At 48.3% G+C, this 16,501-nt stretch overlaps 1 protein-coding gene across 1 annotated transcript in view; it reads left to right on the forward strand.

Moving 5' to 3' along the window:
- Window positions 1-9,242, forward strand: part of EDA (ectodysplasin A) — a 149,150-nt gene extending 139,908 nt beyond the window's left edge. Inside the window, exon 8 of the mRNA XM_082263979.1 lies at window positions 8,289-9,242. Coding sequence (XP_082120105.1) covers window positions 8,289-8,540 — 252 coding nt within the window. The 3' untranslated portion in view covers window positions 8,541-9,242. The remainder of the gene's footprint in view (window positions 1-8,288) is intronic.
- The last annotated feature ends 7,259 nt before the right edge of the window (window positions 9,243-16,501 follow it).

Genomic DNA, 16,501 nt, shown 5'->3' on the forward strand with positions numbered 1-16,501 from the left:
TTTTTCTGTCTAGTCAGGAGTAAGGACCTAAGTTCCTTGCTGGGATCTCTGGTCCTGGCAAGATTTTTTTTTTTTAGAAAAAATATTTTTAGGTAGTTTCTCCAGTGTTTTTTCCTGTGAGATCTTCAAGCAAATTACGCCGGATCTGGGCGACACTTGTGGTCACCCCAGCCGGCCTACGAGCGCGCGCAGACCATTGCATCACGCTTGGTCGGCCGCGATACATTCAAGTAAGTATGCGGGGCCGGGCGACGGGCTGGATGTTGAGATCCAGTGGTCACCCCGGTTCTGCCTACGAGCGCGTGCAGACCAGAGCTCCGCGCTGGGTCGGCCGCGACACAGTCCCATTGGAGGGACTGACCTTGCGAGTTAAAAGTCTCGCTTGGACGCCAGGAACCAGAGAGTCGAGGCGTCCGGAGTGGTCAACAACCCCCCACCCCGGTGGAGAGGGTATTGTGAAGAGAGGGTGCCTGTCGGTTCGGTATGGTGAGTAAATGTTTCCTTTTCCTCGTTATGAGGCAGTATGAATTATGGGCCCCTCCATACATGGTCAGTATCTTTCTGACACTAAAAGTCCCCCTTGTAAATACAGCATGTGTTTGGTGGGCAAGCGGACTTGGTTTGGGAGCTAACACTCTACCCAGCAGACTGCAGTATTACAGCAGACATAGGAGGTACAATCCTACCTTGACTGTAGTGGACCTCCTGCAGAGCGATAAACCGCCATTAGCGTGGTATGCAGGTGGATGTGCTGGGAAGACGATACTTCGGCAATCCGCCGCCATTTTGCTGTAGACCAGGTACACGAATGTCCGCAGGTCACGCCGGCCGCCATTTTTTTGGAGTCTATTGTCTCCCGTATGGGGGCGGCCATGTTTGAAGAGCCCAGCTAACCTCGAGGAGAGCTGGGAACGCCGGAAGGCGTACACAGGGGGCGGAGCCACTTCCTTCTACCCGGGAAAACGAACACAGTTCTTCCCAGTCTGTAAGAGACAAAACGCTGACTGCAGTTGTTAGGAAACTTCTCTGCATCGGGTGGTGAGCCTTGAGGGTCCCTCTCTCTCTCTCTGTGGGGGTCAAGAAGCAGGTACACTGAGGGGCGCTATTGCGCTAGGGGGATACATATAAAAAAAAAAAAAAAGTTTTTTTTTTTTTTTCTGGCAAAGTGTCCTGGGTTAACATGGACCCTGCCACTCATGTATCTCCACCTGATCCCCTCGAGGTGTCTGCAGGATCCTCCAGCACCCCGCTTACTATTGAATCATTGTCAGCTATTATGGAAACTTTTGTGTCCCGGGTGGAAGTGGCTTGTCAGGGACAGGGCGCAAGAAAGCGACCCCCGCCTAACCCCATGTTATCTGAAACTTCGGATTCAGAATCTGAGCCTATTTCTGCAGTTGCAGGTACCTCATCTGGGATTGGTGTCTCGGGTACTGTCTCTTCAGACAGTGAGGAGGATGTTTCGGCATCAGCCATAGCCCGAGAGGAAGCGTTGGTAAACGCACTCATTGTATCTGTTCAAGAAACCTTAAGATTACAGGGTTTTCCGTCGGAAGTAGCTGAGACTGAGATCCCCTTTGGGACTAAAAAACGCATCAAAGTGGCGAAGGTTTTTCCATTGCCCAAATGTTTTGGCAATCCGATCAAAGAAGAATGGAATCTGCCAAAACGCACTTCTGCTATTTCTAAACGCATTAACAGGCGTTATCCGTTTGAGGAAACCCTCATTAAGAAATGGACAGAACCACCTGTGGTGGATTCACCAATTGCTAGATTAAATAAAGCCACGGTTAATCCATTAGAAGACGCTCCGTCTTTTAAGGATCCGGTGGATCGCAAGATAGAAGCTATGTCTCGCACCATGTTTTCCTTGATTGGATCAGCTTTCAGACCTATAATAGCTATTGGTCTGGTTTCGCAGGCTGTAACTGAATGGACCAAGTGGTTGCGCCGGGACTTAGAAGAGGTCCCTCAGGCGGTATCAGATTTGTTGGAACAAATGATACAGGGGTTACAGTTTGTGTGTGATGCGGCGTTAGACGCCACTCCATTATTGGCGCGAGCATCAGTCTCAGCAGTGGTTCTCAGGCGTACACTGTGGCTAAAAGGTTGGTTAGCCGACCAAGGTTCCAAAAAAGCATTGGCTAATATCCCCTTTTTAGGAGAGCGTTTATTTGGAGCCAACTTAGATGAGATCATTAAGGATCTCACGGGAGGAAAGAGCACCTTTTTACCGCAAAATGCTAAGAGTAAAGGACCTCGTCAAAGACGAGGGCCTTCTTTTTCTGCTCACAAAAAATTTTTTCGTCCCGCGGGTGAAAAAATTAAGTCCTCCAAAGCTCCTTCAGGAGGCTTCAGGGGACGTTGGTCGGGCAAGCAAAAGCCCGCCCCTTCCAGACCTGAAGATAAGTCTACTAAACCCTGAAGGTGCGCCCCCACCCATAACTGGGGTGGGGGGACGTCTTCGCCGGTTCCCGGATCCATGGCTCTCCAGAATCCCGGACAAGTGGGTTTGCGAAGTCATAAGGTCAGGGTACAAGATCGAGTTTCGATCTCTCCCACCGGCGCGATTCTTCCCTTCCAATATCCGACTATCCCCGGATCGTTTAGAAGATCTGCGGAGAGCAGTCACGGATTTACTACAACAAGGAGTGGTAGTCCACGTTCCTTAGACAGAACGTTTTCAGGGGTTTTATTCAAACCTATTTACAATACCCAGGAAAGAGGGCAAAGTGCGTCCAATTCTGGACTTAAGGGCACTCAATTCCTTTGTCAACATAAGGAAATTCAAGATGGAATCCATTCGCACAGTAGCAGCCTTCCTGCATCCAGGGGATGTCCTAGCGTCCATAGACATCAAGGACGCCTATCTTCACATTCCCATTTTCGCAGGACATCAGCGGTTTCTACATTTTTCCGTAGAAGAGAACCACTATCAGTTTGTGGCGTTACCTTTCGGTCTTGCCACGGCTCCTCGGGTCTTCACAAAGGTGTTGGCCCCTATGTTGGCACTACTGCGCCAAAGAGGCATATCGATTCTAGGTTACCTAGACGATCTCCTGCTTCATGCAGAGTCTCCACAGACCCTGCTACAAAACATAGAAATTACTATAATTTCTTTACAGGAATTCGGGTGGCTGGTGAACCAGCAAAAGTCATTTCTGGTTCCCACCCAGAGGCTCGAATATCTGGGTCTAATTCTAGACACATTCAGGACAAGGGTTTTCCTTCCGGTAGGGAAACTCCGGAAGATTCAATCAGCAGTCCAGTTGTTACTATCCAACAGCTGGTATTCCCTTCGGACGTGCATGAGGGTTCTGGGGTTGATGGTGGCTTCCTTCGAAGCAGTCCCATTTGCCCAGTCCCATACCCGAATTCTTCAGCAAGAGATTCTTCTCAGATGGAATCGGAATCCGGAATCCCTGGACTATCGGATCCGATTGAGCAAACAGACCAGAGAGTCTCTGGTCTGGTGGCTTCGGTCTCCGATGCTCAGCCAGGGAAAGTCATTTCTGCCAATATATTGGACGATAGTGACCACGGATGCCAGCCTATCCGGATGGGGAGGAATTCTTGGTCAGTTATCCGTTCAGGGACTTTGGTCCCCGGAAGAATCCAGGTTACCGATAAATGTATTGGAACTGAGAGCGATCAGACTTTGTCTGATTCACTGGACCAGCAGCTCCAGGGCAGCCCGGTTCGGATCCAGTCGGACAACGCCACGGCTGTGGCTTATGTCAATCACCAGGGGGGCACCAAGAGTGTCCGGGCGGCCAAGGAAGTGGCTTGCATTCTTCGCTGGGCGGAACGGTTTGTTCCAGCTATCTCTGCGGTGTTCATTCCGGGGGTGGCGAATTGGCAGGCAGATTATCTCAGCCGTCAGACTCTGGATCAGGGGGAATGGTCCCTCCATCCAGAAGTTTTCCACCAGTTGTGCCTACGTTGGGGCACCCCGGATGTGGATCTGTTGGCATCACGATTCAACAGAAAAGTACAGAGATTTGTGGCTCGCTCCCGCGATCCTCTAGCAGAGACCGCAGACGCGCTGGTCGCCCCGTGGGGGCAATACCAGCTAATGAATGCCTTCCCTCCTCTCGGGTTACTGCCAAGACTTCTTCGCAGGATAGAGGAGGAAGGAATTCCAGTAATCCTGGTAGCTCTGGACTGGCCTCGCCGAGCTTGGTACGCCGACTTGGTCAGACTGGTGGCGGACGTCCCGTGGAGACTTCCTCTCAGGGAGGACCTACTGTCTCAGGGACCGATCTTCCATCCTGCTTTACGATCACTGGCTTTAACGGCCTGGCTATTGAGACCCAGGTGCTGAAGGACAAGGGATTGTCAGCTTCAGTTATTCCTACTCTAGTTAAAGCAAGGAAAGCGACTTCCAGAAAGATTTATCATCGCACGTGGAAGTCCTACATTGCATGGTGTGAACCCCTGGGGTTCCACCCACGATCTTATTCGGTTAGTCGAATATTAGCTTTTCTGCAACAAGGGGTTGAGCAGAAACTGGCCTTGAGTACTATCAAGGGTCAGGTCTCAGCCTTAGCTATCTTCTTTCAGAAGCCTTTGGCTACTCATTCCTTGGTGCGGAATTTCATCCAGGGGGTGCGACATCTGGCTCCGCCAGTGCGCGCGCCGTTACCACCCTGGGATCTTAATTTAGTATTGTCGGTTCTTCAGAAACCTCCCTTTGAAGATATTAGGGAGATTCCTCTACCTACGTTGTCCCAGAAGGTGGCCTTCTTGGTGGCTATCACTTCTGCACGCAGGGTGTCAGAACTGGCCGCATTATCTTGTCGTTCCCCATATCTGGTGGTTCATAGGGATAAGGTGGTTCTTCGTCCGAATCCATCCTTCCTACCAAAAGTGGTTTCAGAATTTCATCTGAATGAAGAAATTGTATTACCTTCCCTGTGTCCTAAGCCCAGTCATCCTCGGGAGTTTGCTTTACACTCCTTGGATGTGGTCCGGGCGATCAGGGTATACTTGAAAACGACAGACTCGTTTCGCAAGACGGATTCACTTTTTGTGGTCCCGGATGGGCCCAAAAAGGGGTTGCCTGCATCTGCCGCGACTATTTCCAAATGGATCAGACAGACGGTGGTACAGGCTTATTCTATTAAGGGTCGGGAGCCCCCGTTCCCTGTTAAGGCGCACTCCACTCGGGCACTTAGTGCGTCATGGGCCTTTCGCCATCAGGCGTCAGTGGTCCAGGTGTGCAAGGCGGCTACCTGGTCGTCGGTGCATACCTTTACAAAACATTATAAAGTTGATGTAATGGCATCGTCGGATGCCTCGTTTGGCCGCAAGGTTTTGCAGGCCGCAATTTGAGGAGACCAGTGGTCTACCTCGAGGGTTTTTTTCCGTTGGAAATTTTTATTTGAGTCTCATTCTTTGTTTATAATGAGCCTTTAAAACTTCTAGTTGGCACCGGTTGGGCCTTCTAGATTGGATTTTGATTTCGGTCAATCCCACCCCTCATTTGTGGCACTGCTTCTGGATGTCCCAGTTCTTGTGAATCAAGAAGACTACGTCTGTCAATGAGCGACAGAGAAAATCAGATTTTTGTAAGATCTTACCGTAAAATCCTTTTCTCTTAGCTCATTGACAGACGTAGTACCCGCCCCTCTATCATTGAGTTGGGTTGGAACTGCCCCTAAGGTGGAGCCAGAACGTTTTGTCTTTCTGCCTAGTCCTACTCCTGCGGAGACAACATAACCCAATTGATGTGAATCAAAGAGGACTACGTCTGTCAATGAGCTAAGAGAAAAGGATTTTACGGTAAGATCTTACAAAAATCCGATTTTCTTTTTTTTTGTAAAATATAAAAGATAGTTATGTATTATTTTTTTGTGCATTAAAATAAAAAATGAATGTAAAAGATACTAAAACATGTCACACACAAAATTGCGCACGCCCGGGCAACGACAATAGTACATTTTACTATCCATAGGCGAGGCTTTAAAAGCCTTTACAACCACTTTAGATGTACAGAGGAGGGCCAGTGCTAGAATTACTGCCCATGGTCTGAGGTTCACGGTGATACCTCACATGTGTGGGGCAATTGCGGTTTGTGTGCGTGCGGGAGTAACGCATGCTTTTGCCATTGTGCGCAAGCAGAGGGGGTGCTTAATTTTTCTTTTAATTACATTCCTTGTGATAGAAATAAAAGCAACAATATAAAAAAATTAAAAAATAAGAGAACATCCAATAGGCATGTGACAGGTCCTCTTTACGGAGAGATCTGGGTTCAATAAGACCCCAAATCTCTTTTTGGGGAGGGATGGGGGTGTGATCATTTTTATTTTGTTTTCCTGTTTATGTATTTTATTTTTTGAATACTTTTATTCCTATTACAAGGAATGTAGACATCCCCCGTACCATAAATAAGGCATGACAGGTCCTCTTTATGGAGAGACCGGGGTTCAATAAGACCCCAAATCCCTCCTCTGCCCTTAAAAGCATTTGCTCACACCAAGATAGCTGCTGTATGCTTACCGCAACATGGCCCATTAGGCTCCAGACTCCGAAATAATTACATGTCCATTGATAAATATCTGCACCATTCCTACACTTTTACCGCCTGTCCACACCGGTGCGATTTGACAGGTCAAGTCCCATCCTATTGTCAGCAATGGGACAAGAAGTTCCTGCACTACTTTTGGTAATTTCAGGTGCAACTTGCATAGACAACTCTTCATGAAGTCGCACAACTGTCAGCCAAGTCGCACTGACATGCGGCTTTAAAATCATGCAATTTCAAAACCGCATTCAGTGTGAACCAAGACTTAGAATCAATTGTTTCATTTGAAATCTAAAGACAAGAAAAGTCTGTTGAGCTGCACAAAATAGAACTCACGGACGCTGCACTGCTAACCATCCCAGGTGATTGGTTAATGGAAAGCAGCTTAGCCTAGGCTCCTCCCAGACCATGCCCTACTGACAGGTTTCGTCCCACCCACAGAGTCTCCTATTACTAAGCCCTGTGGGCAAAGCTAAAAGTGTCAGCAGGCATGGCCTGGGAGGAGCCTAGGATGAGGCCGCTTTCCATTAACTGAGCACCCGGGCTGGTTAGGAGTGTGGCATCCTTGAGTTAGAATCAGTTCTTTCATTTGAAAAGTGAACTCAAGGATGCTGCACTCCTAGCCAGCCCGGCTGCTCAGTTAATGGAAAGCAGCCTCATCCTAGGCTACTCCCAGGCCATGCCTGCTGAAACGTTTAGCTTTGCCCACAGGGCTTAGTAATAGGAGACTCTGGGTGGGACGAAACGTGTCAGTAGGGTATGGTCTGGGAGGAGCCTAGGCCATGCCTGTTGACACATTTAGCTCTGCCCACAGGGCTTAGTAATAGGATGCGATTAAGCTCTGTGGGTGGGACAAAACGCATCAGTAGAAATCTGGGAGGAGTCTAGGCTGAGGCTTTTTTCCATTAACCAAGCACCTGGGCTGGTCAGGAGTTTGACATCCTTGAGTTATATTTTGTGCAGCTCAACAAACTCATGGATGTCGAACTTCTGACGAGTCCGGGTGCTCAAATAATGGAAAACAGCCTCATCCTAGGCTCCTCCCAGGGCTTAATCAGAGAGTTCTTTGACTAAACCCTGTGGGCAGAGCTAATTGTGTCAACAGGCATGGCCTGGGAGGAGCCTAGGATGAGGCTGTTTTCCATTATTTGAGCACCTGGGCTGGTTAGGAGTTCGACATCCTTGAGTTTGTTGAGCTGCAAAAAACCTAAATCTACTGATGCATTTCGGCCCACCCACAGGGCTTAATCAGAGTCCTATTACTAAGCCCTGTGGGCAGAGCTAAATGTGTCAACAGGCATGGCCTAGGCTCCTCCCAGATCATGCGCTACTGACGTGTTTCGTCCCACCCACAGAGTCTTCTATTACTAAGCCCTGTGGGCAGAGCTAAATGTGTCAGGAGGCATGGCCTGGGAGGAGCCTAGGATGAGGCCACTTTCCATTAACTGAGCACCCAGGCTGGTTAGAAGTTCAACATCCTTGAGTTTGTTGAGCTGCACAAAATATAACTCAAGGATGCCAAACTCCTGACCAGCCCAGGTGCTCGGTTAATGGAAAACAGCCTCAGCCTAGGCTCCTCCCAGGGCATGTCCTACTGATGTGTTTTGTGCAGCATCCTTGAATCCTATTTTGCCCAGCATGCTAGGATGGGTGGCACCAGGGATTAGAGGGTCACCAGAGATGGTTTGGATTAGCGCTTGGGAGCAATGCTGTAGGTTTGATAAGTTCTGTTGATCTGATCTGAGTGTGTTTCCTCTCCCAGGTTTACTACATCAACTTTCCAGATTTTGCCAGTTACGAGGTGGTGGTGGACGAGAAGCCGTTCCTGCAGTGTACGCGGAGTATAGAGCCGGGGAAAACCAACTTCAATACTTGTTACACGGCCGGAGTTTGCCTTTTAAAAGCCAAACAGAAGATCGCAGTAAAGATGGTTCACGCCGACATCTCCATCAACATGAGCAGACATACAACATTTTTCGGGGCGATCCGATTGGGTGAAGCCCCCGGCTCATAAACTCCCATGGAGAGTGGTGAAACTTTTTATAAAGGTCCATACAGTGTTACTATCCCATTGGATTGAACAGACGTCATCCTACTTTTCCCCATCTAATATTGTGGAAAGATGGAAGAATACCGCCTTGGGGTTGCCGTAGTGGACATGAAGAATCAGCTGGTTCTTGTTCTGGTCACCGCACACCATGGAATTATCACCCTCGCATTAACAGGGACTACTCAGCAAGTGCGCCTAGGACTGTCCTACCAGTGTTCTGAAGACCAGTTGGTCCTGATGTTGCACTAACCAGCGGCTACAATGCTGCTGAACAATTGTTATTGAGCAGTTGAAATACAAAAAAACGTTCTTCCTATACCATATCTTTAAGTGAAGAATAATATATAGGCCACAGAAATACGTTTATACAAAATGTAGGGGGCTCAAGTGTAACAGGACACTTGCATAAAATTCCATCAACCCTCATTTGTGCCGCAGTTCCATTGCATTACATAAGACTGGGTGTCCGACAGGTCCGAAAGCTCATCCTGTGAATTTTTTTAAAGGGCTTTTCATATTGTGTTTCTAAGAACGGAATTTATTGCAACCAATGGAAGGATGTGCAGTGAAGCCATAGAGGTACACTGTACTCCTGAATGTTTGTGGACAACTGACCATCAAACCCGCTCTTCCAACCTTGTGGTAACATGCTGGAACACAAAAGGGTCTTCAAACTGACTGTAACCCCCCCACACACACAGTGTACAAAGCCAGTTCCATAAAGAAATGGTGTGACCAGTTTGTGCAGGACACTCAAGTTCCTCCACACCAGGGCCCTGACCTCAACCCTACTTTTGTAAGACCTTTGGTAAAGGATCTTCTCATCCAAAATCAGTACAAGCGTTAACCCTACAGAACACCTTTGGGATAAAATGGACTAAGGGCAGGTACTAATGTTGGATAAGAAGACCTTCTACCAAAAAAGTCTTCCAAACGTAGGGATGAGGTCAAGGCTCTGGTGTGGAGGAACTTGAGTATCCTCAACCAACATCATCTCCATGAAGACATGATGTGACCAGTTTGTGCAGGACATTCGAGTTCCTCCACACCAGAGCCCTGACTTCAACTCATGTTGGATGAGAAGATCCTAGAGTTGAAGTCAGGGCTCTGGTGTGGAGGAACTCGAGTGTCCTGCACAAACTGGTCACACCATGTCTTCATGGAGATGATGTTGGTTGAGGATACTCAAGTTCCTCCACACCAGAGCCTTGACCTCATCCCTACGTTTGTAAGACCTTTGGTAAAGGATCTTCTCATCCAACATAAGTCTGTGCATTAAACCTACAGAATACCTTTGGGATGAAATGGAATAAGGGAAGGTACTAATGTTGGATAAGAAGACCTTATACCAAAGATCTTCCAAAAGTAGGGATGAGGTCAAGGCTCTGGTGTGGAGGAACTTGAATGTCCTCAACCAACATTTCCATGAAGACATGGTGTGACCAGTTTGTGCAGGACACTCGAGTTCCTCCATACCAGAGCCCCAACCTCATCCTCACTGAACACCTTTGGATTGGAATGCCAATTGTGAGCCAGGCCTTTTTTTTTAGGGGGCCCAATGTGAGGCATGAAGTGTGTAGCCAGGTCTCCTCATCCAGGATCAGTACCTGACCTCACAGATGGCCACAAATTCCCATAGACACCCTCCATTCTTCTGGGAAGGCTTTCCACAAGATTTTGGAGGATCTTATGGAGTTGCCCCACTTTGCAGCTATATCGATGGCCATGGCTTTGGACGTCCAACGAGTTCATATAGGTGTGATGGTCAGATGTCCACAGACTTTTGTGTGAAGTTGGAGGTGTAACCTCCCAGAAGAGACCCAAAGATTCCTTCAAATACAAATCTGGCTAAATGTGGAACTTTTCGGGTCACTGTGTGAAAAGTTCGAAATGTGAAAGAAAATGTTCTATTACAGAGGAAATTATAAGGAGCCTAATTGTGTTTTATGTGGGGGCTCAGTGCCAGGATCTCTTTACATTACTCCCAATTCTCCCCTCTCAAAGCATAGTTCCGATTCTTACTCCCCCCCCCCCCCCCCCCAAGCATAGCCCCGAATTAGGTTTTTTTTTTTTTTTGTGTAGAAGTGTCTAGTAGCAATCCTTGTTCTGGCCGGGTGCAGGTTGGGTCGAGGATGTATTGTATTGGACATCACAATGTAGCTCTGTGGGCAGTGACAGGGGAGTTCTCTTCTCTCGGTTTTATACCCCCACCCTCAAAGGCCCTCTCATCCCCCAGGGTTCTTGTTGGGGTTTATCTGCACCTCATAGGAGTCACCATCTTTGGCTTTATGATGCAGTGGCGTAGGTCTGGATTGTCTGATTTGCATGAACTGCCTGTCACCATTAGACGGTCATTCATGTACTATTGGGGATACTGAAGCCTACAGGGCTGTTATTTGACTGGCTGCCCTGCATAAAGAAGGGAGCAACAACAGCCTTTTATTAGTGACTATAAAAGCTTAATATCCGGTCCCAGGAGACCCGATCATTGAACACAGTCCATGTTTGTAATAGCCATCATGTGGCTTATCTCAGACAAACTTTTACTGATTTGCCTGAGTTCAGCTTGAAGAACCAACGTACAGCAGATGGATGTCTTCTACAAATGACCTGAAAGTAGTTCTGGACCACTGATGGCAAACCTTGGCACCCCAGATGTTTTGGAACTACATTTCCCATGATGCTCAACTACACTGCAGAGTGCATGAGCATTATGGGAAATGTAGATCCAAAACATCTGGGGTGCCAAGGTTCCCCATCACTGTTCTAGACCCAGTGTTCCATGGGGGGGGAGGAAAACTATGTAGTAGGGATCAATCGATATCGGTTTTTCGTTGCCGATACCGATATTTTGGTCGTTGCATATCGGTATGGGCCAATATTTTGAACATTTAAAGTATTCTAAAATAAACACAATTTGAGACATCTATTACTGAACCCTTTGGTGGGTGGGTGTACAGGGCCTATGGCTGGCTGGCACCGGGCAGCTGTGGGTGGGTGTATATATGGCGGCTCTGTTAAACACACTGTGTGCACTGTACACTCACTGTCCCAAGACTCCCTGACTCCAGACGAGGCTGAGGGATGCGGTCTAAGGAGGCAGTAGCTGTCCCAGTGCGCGGAGGCACGTGGCATAACATACGCAATGACGTCACGGCAATATCGGTAACCTCCGGGGCCAATTCCAATGTATCGGGGAAAGTGCATATCGGCCCTCGATATATGGGCCTTGCCGATAATCGGTCGATCCCTACTATGCAGAGATGAGAAAAGTGCGATTGCCTAAAATGGTGTCAAATTTTTACCAAAAATACACCGGTGTGAACTGAGACGCACATGAATCTTTTACTGCCAGCAGGACAGCAACGTAGTTCCAGAGGTATCCCTGAAAGCATAACGCCGTGGAATTTCCAGTGATGTGATTGGCTGTCACATGACTGGAAGCCCATCCTACCAGCTCCTGATTTTCACTGTGCAATGGGGGGTTTTCTGTGACGCGTGCACGTGACTAAACCCGCCCCCAGTCAGATGTAGACATATATATGTGGTGGTTCTGCATACAGCCCACCTTCGTGCTGTCATATAAATGCATACGGTTGGTGGAAAGTGTTTAAAGCGGAAGTAAACTCATCGATTTACCAGTTAGAAAAAAAAACAGTTCCATTCCCGGCATGTGCTGAGAATAGAACTGTCACATTGGTTGTGCTCTTAACCAAACCATCCAATGGCTGGAGTCATAATTGATCACATGTGCAACATCATGGCAGTTACAGCTTGAACAGAGGCCAAGATGGCGGCTCCCTTGGCTAAAACCAATAGGAGGGTTTACTTCCACTTTAGGGCAGGTTCACATGAGCTGTGGCTCACAGCATGGGGGTCCGGGTTGCACCCCCGTTCTCCGTTTCAGGTGCAAATCAGGTCCCAAGTCTTGGCTGAAATGGACCAGAAGACGCAAAGGACCCCCATGCTGGCTCACAGCATGGGGGCCGGTGCACCCCTGTTCTCCGTTTTAGGTGCAAATCAGGTAGCAATTGTTGGCTGAATTCGCACAGGCCCTTATCCAGTGCGCTCCGCGGCCACCCCAGAGCTATGAGCCAGCTCCATCGAGAGCCAGTCACACTCTCCTAATTGGATGTGGGGAAACTCTCATCCAATTTGCATACAGTGGGTACGGAAAGTATTCAGACCCCTTTAAATTTTTCACTCTTTGTTATATTGCAGCCATTTGCTAAAATCATTTAGGTTCATTCTTCTTCCTCATGAATGTACACATAGCTCCCCATACGGACAGAAAAACACAGAATTGTTGACATTGTTGCAGATTTATTAAAAAAGAAAAACTGAAATATCACATGGTCCTAAGTATTCAGACCCTTTGCTGTGACACTCATATATTTAACTCAGGTGCTTTCCATTTCTTCTGATCATCCTTGAGATGGTTCTACACCTTCATTTGAGTCCAGCTGTGTTTGATTATACTGATTGGACTTGATTAGGAAAGCCACACACCTGTCTATATAAGACCTTCCAGATCACAATGCATGTCAGAGCAAATGAGAATCATGAGGTCAAAGGAACTGCCTGAAGAGCTCAGAGACAGAATTGTGGCAAGGCACAGATCTGGCCAAGGTTACAAAAAGATTTCTGCTGCACTTAAGGTTCCTAAGAGCACAGTGGCCTCCATAATCCTCAAATAGAAGACGTTTGGGACGACCAGAACCCTTCCCAGAGCTGGCCATCCGGCCAAACTGAGCTATCGGGGGAGAAGAGCCTTGGTGAGAGAGGTAAAGAAGAACCCAAAGATCACTGTGGCTGAGCTCCAGAGATGCAGTCAGGAGATGGGAGAAAGTTGTAGAAAGTCAACCATCACTGCAGCCCTCCACCAGTCGGGGCTTTATGGCAGAGTGGCCCGACGGAAGCCTCTCCTCAGTGTAAGACACATGAAAGCCCGCATGGAGTTTGCTAAAAAACACCAGAAGGACTCCAAGATGGTGAGAAATAAGATTCTCTAGTCTGATGAGACCAAAATAGAACTTTTTGGCCTTAATTCTAAGCGGTATGTGTGGAGAAAACCAGGCACTGCTCATCACCTGTCCAATACAGTCCCAACAGTGAAGCATGGTGGTGGCAGCATCATGCTGTGGGGGTGTTTTTCAGCTGCAGGGACAGGACGACTGGTTGCAATCGAGGGAAAGATGAATGCGGCCAAGTACAGGGATATCCTGGACAAAAACCTTCTCCAGAGTGCTCTGGACCTCAGACTGGGCCGAAGGTTTACCTTCCAACAAGACAATGACCCTAAGCACACAGCTAAAATAACGAAGGAGTGGCTTCACAACAACTCCATGACTGTTCTTGAATGGCCCAGCCAGAGCCCTGACTTAAACCCAATTGAGCACCTCTGGAGAGACCTAAAAATGGCTGTCCACCAACGTTTACCATCCAACCTGACAGAACTGGAGAGGATCTGCAAGGAGGAATGGCAGAGGATCCCCAAATCCAGGTGTGAAAGACTTGTTGCATCTTTCCCAAAAAGACTCCTGGCTGTATTAGATCAAAAGGGGGCTTCTACTAAATACTGAGCAAAGGGTCTGAATACTTAGGACCATGTGATATTTCAGTTTTTCTTTTTTAATAAATCTGCAACAATGTCAACAATTCTGTGTTTTTCTGTCAGTATGGGGTGCTATGTGTACATTCATGAGGAAGAAGAATGAACTTAAATGATTTTAGCAAATGGCTGCAATATAACAAAGAGTGAAAAATTTAAGGGGGTCTGAATACTTTCCGTACCCACTGTATGAGTGAACCCGGCCCAAAGATTTGAAGTTCATGTTGGGAGGAAGCAACAAGTTCCTATAACTGTCCCCCCCCCCCCCCATACTCACCTTTCTTCAATCCCCCATTGTGGTATTCAGGAAATCCTGATTGGAGGCATGTGGCCCCACCCACCCCCCATGTGATAGTGACTGCCTACTGAGCACCAGTGCCATCACGTAGGGCAGGGAAATGGTCCTTCACCCAGTGTGACTCCAAATTTCAGGTTGGAGTTCTTTGCACCCAAATGGAGCAGCAAAGGAGGAAAATTTGAACCCCTTGGCGCCTCCCAGGCCCTTTAAGGGGTTTCAGATGCCGGGAGGTGGGGCGAGGTTTGTGATCATGTGACTGCCAGTCACATGATCGGACCAGTTAGCTGTGCCGAGAGCGCCTGCCCCTACATGGTTACTGGTGACTGTGTTTAAATTCTAGTATGCAAATATGCGGCCTCTCTGAGTCCACGCCCACCCACCACATATTTGCTTACTGTCAGCGCCAAGGTGTTAAAGCAGTGTTCCAGCTGGGGGGGGGGGGGGAATTGGCCTCAGGTAATACACAGAGGTGAAACCAGTCACTTCCCTGGGGCTATGGAAAGGTTTACAACCAGTGGCGGCCCGTCCATTGGGGGCACCGGCCCCTATCTATGTGTCTGACCCCCCTAATATACACGCGGGGCGCCGAACGCATGGATTCCAATATTTTTTTTTTTTTTTTTTTTTTTAAGCACGTGATTAGAGCCAGAGGCTCTAATAGGCTTCAAAAAAGGGTGGGCTCAGAGCCCTCCAGATGTTGCAGAACTACAAGTCCCATCATGCCTCTGGCTGGGGGGAGTCATGCTTGTAACTGTCAGCCTTGCAATGCCTCATGGGACTTGTAGTTTTGCTACAGTCGAAAGGCCGGCAGTTTGACACCCTTCTAGATTGGTGTCAGTATAGAGCGCGCCTTGTATAATCCTTGTACCCCCCCCTGGTATAGGACGCAGCTTGAAGCTGTGAGCGCCATCACACTATTAACAATGGAAAGATCTTCCCATATATGGCCACAAACCATTCCCAGGATTCTGCATGTCAGATTCCCAAATTACCGCGGTCCCAGTAAAAGGTCACATTGTATCCTTCAGTACAAAACAAGAAAACCTGAAATCTCTCCCATCGCTGTGCTCAGATCATGTCTCTGCAGCTTCCCGTCGGCCTTTTTAAGCAAAAAGTAGAATTTTTGGGGAATTTGATCGTCCGAATTACACATGTAAAACAAGAGACATTACCAAAAGTATTGGGACGCCTGCCTTTACATGCACATGAACTTTGATGGCACCTCAGTTAGTCCGTAGGGTTCAATATTGAGTTGGCTCCACCCTTTTCAGCTATAACAGCTTCAACTCTTCTGGGAAGGCCGTCCACAAGGTTTAGGAGTGTCTATGGGAATGTTTCACCATTCTTCCAGAAGTGCATTTCTGAGGTCAGGCAGAGACTGCGAGCCAGGCCTTCTCATCCAATTCACCCCAAAGGTGCAGGAACTCTGTTCAAGCCAGTCAAGTTCCTCCGCCCCAAACTCACTCATCCATGTCTCCTGCCACACCCCCCGCCGAGTACCCCCATAGCAAACTGCTTGCTATGGGAGCACTCGTGCATGCTCCCTCCCAAGCCGCCTATGTGCATCCATAAGACACACAGAGCGTGGCTCAGCCCCACCACCTGGCTCCCTCCACGCTGCCTGTGGTAGACGTTGCGGTCATGTATCAAAGCCAATAAGTGAGATAGCCTCATGTACAATGCTGGAGCGAGGTTAGAGGAGTATTAATGGGGGGGGGGGCTGCATTCAGAAACCTTCTACCTCTACAGCCACTTTAGAAATGCCCCCCATTGCACCTGGTGTGGATGGGCCCTAATCATCCCCCCCTCCCCGCTGTACTTAACTCCATGGATGCTGAGCTGTCGGTACCCACGCAGCCAGTGCAGTAGTCTGGGGATTTGAAAACCTCCCCCTTCTCTGTGCAGCACTTCCAAAATGGGCCAGAACGATTCTTATTGGTCAGCGCCAGCACAGCGAGTCCCTCTAATCTGTCCTGGAAACGTTACACCGAGAAGAGCCCACTGGACTGCCTGCTT

Source organism: Pelophylax lessonae (genome assembly GCF_965119305.1).
Source record: "Pelophylax lessonae genome assembly, chromosome: 7".
Classification (NCBI taxonomy): domain Eukaryota; kingdom Metazoa; phylum Chordata; class Amphibia; order Anura; family Ranidae; genus Pelophylax; species Pelophylax lessonae.